The 6850-nt window shown below is 48.8% G+C and overlaps 1 protein-coding gene across 1 annotated transcript; it reads right to left on the bottom strand.

Moving 5' to 3' along the window:
• Positions 1-360: 360 nt before the first annotated feature.
• LOC125757393 (uncharacterized) lies at positions 361-1224 on the bottom strand. The gene has a single exon (XM_049412970.1). It carries the CDS (start codon positions 1222-1224, stop codon positions 361-363), a length of 864 nt encoding a protein of 287 aa, XP_049268927.1.
• Between the last annotated feature and the right edge of the window lie 5626 nt (positions 1225-6850).

The following is a 6850-nucleotide window of genomic DNA, read 5'->3' as shown; positions in this document are numbered from 1 at the left end:
CTGTGCACGCTTTTCCTCTCCTGATGGTGTGGCTCGGCAATCACGCGTCACGCCTCGTGGAATGCTGCAGCGAAGACATACGGTCTGTCTTGGCCTTGAAGTAACTCCTGGAGATGATGACCGCGCTGTCACTGCTATGGTGGTCGGTAGATGAGGCGATGTCGAGGTGTCCGCTGCCTCACGGTTTTCTGACACTTTCCCTGAGTCGGTTTTCACACGTGAGATTCGTCTGTTCCCGACTTTCCACTTCAGCTTCAATGAACTTCAGATTTTCCTTCACTTTCTCTTCTCTCGATTGCCCTGCAGAGTCCGCGATGTCTGTTTCGGTCTTTGTGCGCTTACGATACAGGATAGCCAGGTCTACTGGCAATGAGCGCAACAGTACTCGGTGTGGAACAGCCGCGTTCTCTCAAACGGCGTGCCAATGCTGACCAAACAGCTGGTCCTGAACTCGGTTTTGTCGTGCACGTCCTGCAGCCTTGATACTTGGGACGAAGACTCCATCGGCTCAATGGCAAGCAGGCTGTCTGCGTGATCATCGACGAGATCTTTTCGGCTATAACCTTCGGTGGACACCTTGACGGCAACGTTGTAATACTTCTCAGTCAGGCGTGTTCCTTCGGTGGCTCGCCTCGTGGCGCCGGCCAAGTTAGGCTTCAAGCACTTAAACGTTTCGATGTCTGTGAGCTTGGGGTGTGTGTGGGTGGTCGCCTCGTAGTGCTCCCAGAAACCCGGTAACTCACGGTTCTCGCTGCTGAAGGTGGGTACTTGAAGTTTCGGGTTGGCGACTCGCAAACCCGGTGCTCGTGGTCTAGTGGGCTCGTCGAGGTCTTGGCCGATGGCCTCCGAGTGGGCAGCTCCCCTGGAGCTGCTGGGTCTCTCAATTGTACCCGCATGCCTCAGCTGGTTGGTTTCGGTGACGGTAGAACCAACTGCTGCACGCGCGTTCATCGCGGACCGAAGCCTGCTGACGGCTTTCACGATATTCTCGTGGTACTCAATAGCGCCCGTAATTTCCTCGTCAAACTCCTCACCGTCAAGGGCATAGGCGATCTCTTTGTCCAGTTCAGCGAGAGCAGAGTCCTTGTCGCGAAGCTCGTCGATAAGTTCCTGCAAGTCGGCGGAAGACGGTTGTGTGCCTTGCAGGAGGTTCTCGCTGGCTTCGGACAGGAGTCGGGTAGTGGCACCGCGAAGGACGTCTCGATCTCTGCGTAACTTGTTCATCCTCGGTACGGCATCGGTGCGAAGGATGTCGGCCTTCTCCCGGGTTTTCGACACCAATAATATAGCGACAGAGAAGAGGCCGACACCCGTGTTGCCCTGGTTGAACACTTCTTCCTTTATTGCGCGCTCACGCGGAGCCCCGCCATATGCCCGCTTCTTCGCGCGTCTTGTGCGCAGCATGGCGTTTCCCGCCAACCTTTTGCCGCGGTAGATTCAACAGCTTCTAATATGTGAATGCGTCTAATCGAAGTGTCGCCGCAAGAGCGAAGCACTCAATGTGATAGCAACGAAACGAAATGAAGTACGGCTAGCAGCTAACTCTTCTGGATCCGACCTCGCGTAACTCTACAAAACGCTGGTTAAAGAGAATGCGGTCGGTGCAGGGAACGAAATGGTTTTTCCAGCTGTTTGTGGTTTCAACACAAAAACACCAAGCGGTGAGAGCAAACCACGTGTACGAGCCGTCTAGCAGTCTCTGTCGAAATTGCACTCCCGAGAAATAATATTTCTCGGGTGGGGTGGGGGCGGCACTGCAATATTTTATTATTACAAAACTTTATTATTAGTGATGTGCAATTTATATTTTTATGTGAAAAACCGTTTGCACCTCAATAATTTTATTCTGTAGGACCAATTGCAATATTTTATGCAATATTTAACGAATCCTGAGCATTGGGTATGAGCTGCTCTTTCTGAGAAATCAGAAGGGATGATCACGCCGCTGCGTTTTGCCATATGCAGGACACAGCTCGAAAAACCTCAACCACCGTGCAAGAGGACCTCGAAAGCCGCGATCCCAATGACCATGAGTTACCACGCTGCGAGTGAACGTGCACTGTTTGGAAATTGCAGGAATGTGTCACAAACGTTCCCATAGGTGCACTGTGTTTTATTACGATTATCATTTCCCAGAAACAAATTATATTCCCTGTCCATCCCTCAAAAGTATTGTGGGCTGGTAGGGGAATCTGTAGAATTTGATCTAGCTGTAGAAAACGCTTTACTGGTGCCGCCGGCTTGTGGTGTATTGAATGCACTCGTGAGAAAGAGTGCTTCATTTAGGGAGCTACCGCTTGTTCCATAGGTTCTGCCGGTGTTACATGCTGTGTTATCTATCTGTGGCGAAAAGGAAACGGACATAGATTCTGTTTCAGAATATTTTCGAAGGAAGGATTTGTTCCTCGTACACGAAGACGTGTGAGGCCTGTAGCTCCGTTCCGTCGACAAAAAAAAAAGAAGGAAAACAAATTCAGCGTGAAGGCACAGCGATTGTCTGCTCTCCCAATCTCTCACTTTGCTTCGTACTATCACCGAGTAATCTGCACCTGACTTACAAAGAATGGGTATCCCGTGTATTTTTATAGTTGCTGAGAGACGCTCCTCTTAATTTTGGTTTCGAAATACAGCTTGAATCCACAAGTTTTAGTGCAGGGCGTCTACCAACGTGCCGCTTTGTATGGATTTCTGCGGCGTTGCACTCTTCCTTCGGCATGCTAAGACGAAGGGATATATTTTTTCGCACTTGTTACATGTTGGTCGTTTAAATGGACGTTTAGTGACGTCATGATTTCTGGTATACTTTCCATTCAGCCGAAAAATCTCAAATCATAAATTTCAGTCTGGCTTTTGCTGTCGGCTTAGATTTGCTCGCGTGCACTGTTCATTCTCTTGCCTTGGAGCTCCACAAATCCCGACTATCTTGACGAAGGAAGTGTTCGAAAGAATGACCTATGCGGATGATTAATTCGTTAGTCATCGTGCGTTCTTCCATTCTAGGAAATTCCCAGCTCCGAGAATATTCTGAGTTGCGATAGCTGCTCGTCAAATCATTCGCCAGAACTTTACTCATTGTACGCTAGATCTAACGACGGTTTGTAGAAAGCTTCGAACTTTTGCTTAAGGACTGCTATGTATGACTTCCTCTTCATCGAAGGCGAAAGTTTCTTAACTCCGTGAATTCTCTCTAATGACCAGAAGAAAAGTTGTCCCTTATACTTCCTTTAGCTGTAGCAAGGGGGAGGCCGGTGTGGCTCAACAGCTGAATTCTTGCCACCGTTTTCTGCAGCTTGGCCTAACATGAATCTGAAGCTACACTACAAGGATTCCATACCATGTGGTTGATTCAATTCCGCTCATTTGCAACAACTAATGTGCAACCATCATAAAACTTGATCGGGAGTAAAGTGACGGCGCATTTCAAGGTTTGTGACTTTATCCACCCAGCTTATTGTGCTAGTTTACCATAATGAAAAAAAAAAAGTCGAAAACCGAGCACAGAGAAAGGAAGGCAGCAACACGAGAGCTTCGTGAAAGCAGTGGACAAAACGGAGAGAAGTTGTACAGTGGCCTACCGTAAGGAACGTTAAGGCTTTATGTGCGTCAGCATGGCACTCTTGCATCTTAAAGAAACAGCAACCGTCTATGTTTAAAATGCTCCTTTAGGATGAGTTGATTGTGAATCGCTGTCGTGCGCAGGGTTTCCACGTCGAAAAGACACAAAAATAGACAAGAAATTGGAAAAATTAGCCAAGAAGTAGCCAACTTGAGTTAAGGGCAGTAAAAGTAGCCAGAAGTATCCACGCGTGTGTGCAGAAAGTTGCGACGCTGTTATTTAAATGACTACATTAAAAAGCTTTTTGGTGAGAATGTAGATGAGTACAGCAGGTGCCCTTCAAAACCATAATTGCTGAGAATAAAGCACATAATGTTGACCTTAGCAATCACTTCGTGCAGAATGACGAAGTTTTTAGCGATGTTGCAGAACTGACACTTTCTTAACGCGTCTTGCGGTAGTTATAACGCGGCGGATTTGAATAGGTTGCTACGCAGGAATTCTAGCGTCGGCGTCCGCGTTGGCGGTTGTCAGCGAACAATCAGCGTTGTCCGCAAGCAAAAATTTGAAATAGATACATATAAATAAAGAAGTAAAAAAATGTTTGGTTCGAGAATGAATCAAACACAGGCAACCCAGGAATTTTCTAACCAGAGAGCCGCGCCCGCGCCTGACGCTGTTTCGAAAAAAAAAACCCTTTATACCAATGTCATGTAGTACGAAGAGTGTCCTTAACGCATGCAATACTGCCGGTCGAAGCATAAAATAGAAACAGGCGTCAAAATCGGTGAATTGCGCTAGAAGTGGTTGGCTTGAAGGCCCACAAATTACAAAAAAGAATTACACCGTCTCCCGCTTCAGGGGACCATGAGGCACTTGCACGATCGCGTTCTGTTGGCGTTCGCTGGGCATGCTACCGACCTCGCGTCGTGGAAAGGGAAGAGGAACACTACGCGCGTCGTGTCTTCCTTTAGCCTGGCAGTTGACTATCACAGGGCGAGCAGGGAACGCGGTCCACAGGCGCGCGAGAGGGAGGCAGCGTAGGAGAGGAGAGAGAGGGGGAGGCGCTGCGCAGGAGAGAATTTCGGCATGTCGAGCCAATGCCACCTAGAAAAAAAATTCAGGCCTGCTCACTGCCGCCGTGACGTCACGCGTCTTGACCGAAGCGAGCGAACGCGCGGGAGACAGTGAAGCCATTGCCACTATCGTCTCCTATGAAATGATAAAGCGTTCGCGGCTAGTTTTACATGCGTAACAGCTTTATTTTGCCTTTTGCGTCGGGATTGGCGCTGGCTTAAGGAATGTGTTACGCTTTAGAGTCTTTGGTGATTGGTCTGTAAACGACTTATTATTCCACCTAAAAATAAGAAAAGGTTGTGCGCTATCGAAAATGTGACCGATTTATAAATGCGAAGGTTGATGGCCCCGAAAAGTGACGAAATAAATAAGGTAACTTTGATTCATACTTCATTCTTTATTTACACACACACACCCGCACACACGTCACACTGTCCATAAGATGCGCAGAAACTGTTCCTATTAATTTGGTAAACTGAGAAAAATTGTCGGCACTGCGTCCAGGGGTCCAGAGTCAGCCGAGTAGCCCCCATGGGAGCTGCTTCTGTCCTGCCGGTTCTTGGATCGGTGTACTTGGTAGTCGTCCTTAAGTATTCTGGCTTGAAATCAAGCTCACACACCTGAAAACCATTTAAGAAAGCGGTTTATCACAGGTTTTCCGCTCCACTGTGCTCCTTATTTGCTCAGTTACAAAACAACAAAATCTATGAGGTGTCTAGAGGCATCCCCATTCGGCTTACTTGCAGCAGTACACATTTCAAGGAAATAAATTCGGCGGAGGTGTTGGCGTGACTGGCGCATAATTATAACACCGCAAAAAGTGGTCGGAGCGCGGGTAAGAAATACTATGTACAAAACAGATGCACGACGCCACGCACCGACACTCCTTAGCTTTTCTTAGTCAAAAGAAGCCCGCGGTGCTACGCGAAAATAGCGAAATGTTTCCGACCCTGAAGGAAAAAAACGCCTGTTCTCAGAATATACTGCCACGCGCGTTTATTGCTGCATTTTTATGAGTTCGGGGTGCGAGCAGCGGAACGTAAAACGCATCTCTCGCACCGCTTGTGAAGTCGCTTGATTGGAGCATGAAGGTGCGTCTAATTCGTTTCGCCGTCGTTTTGCAGACAAGCTCACCGCGTCTCGGCAAGACGCGCTCGTCAAAAACGAGAAATCTATGCACTCTCTATAGAGACGCTACATCATCGCGGGGGTGAGCGTCTGCCACGCTCAGCTAAATGTGCCTTATGTCAAGGCTTACGCTAACAAGTAAGAAGTGCACACGACATTATTTTATCGAAATAACTGAACGTGTTAGAAGTGGTGCCTTTAAAACATCTGAAAATCAAGTAGCATAAACTACACATACCTTTGAATCACGGAGAGAATGCATATCGATGTCATCCCGATGAACGGCACGCTCTCATTTCTCTTTTTGGTCGCCTTGGGAGAATGAAACCACTGGAACCTTCGGTACATCGCCAATATGGGCGACACTTGGGCCCACAGCACTGCTTCATTGGGAGAGCTTGCAGGTGTACAACATTCCGTGAACGAAGCACGTCACATCACCACGCAGCACTTCACAAACGCAGACCACGGTCTTCAAGCAGACGCCCAAAGAAACACCAGTGGCAGGCTTCGCCAGGCTTAGCAATCCTGCTCTCTCGAACGGCGTGAGCATGCATGCGCACGTCTACTCGGCAGGAGACGAGGGTCAAAAATGACTGACGTCAGAGGCCATGCCCGGAGTAGTGAGCAGGCCTGAAAATATTCTAGAGGGCGCTGGTCGAGCCCGCATTTTAGAGGAGTCCACCGAAGCAACCGCTGGACAACGCGCCCTGCGCTCTACCGGCTTGAAGGAGAGGAGGCTAGTGGATGAGAGTAGCGCATGCGCCGCGAGAACAGAAGCGAGAACGCAGGAGGAGAGCAAGCAGCTGCTGGGAGAGAAGTGGAGAGAGTAACGCACAGCTGTTGGAGAGAGGGAAGGAGGAGAGTTGCGCATACGTAGTGTGCATGGAGGAAGGAAAAATAAGGAGAGGCCCTGACGTCACATTCGTGAAGCCTCCACATCGCAAACACCCGCATCGCCTCCTAGCGAAGGCGCAGCGAAACATTTCGCGACTTCCGCCGTGTCGTTTGCAAGCGCATGCGCGATTCGAGCCTTTTTTTTTTTGCTCCTTGTGTGTGTTCTTAGGAAAACTACGTAATGCCCAGCTG

The sequence above is a fragment of the Rhipicephalus sanguineus genome, chromosome 2, assembly GCF_013339695.2.
Source record: "Rhipicephalus sanguineus isolate Rsan-2018 chromosome 2, BIME_Rsan_1.4, whole genome shotgun sequence".
NCBI classification, from domain to species: Eukaryota; Metazoa; Arthropoda; class Arachnida; order Ixodida; family Ixodidae; genus Rhipicephalus; species Rhipicephalus sanguineus.
The sequence above is the reverse complement of the archived record's forward strand: the minus strand, read 5'-3'. Positions and strand labels throughout refer to the sequence as shown.

Bases quoted from the DNA above. Each gene is read 5' to 3' on its own strand.
- LOC125757393 (XM_049412970.1), bottom strand. From the start codon at position 1,224: ATGAACAAGTTACGCAGAGATCGAGACGTCCTTCGCGGTGCCACTACC.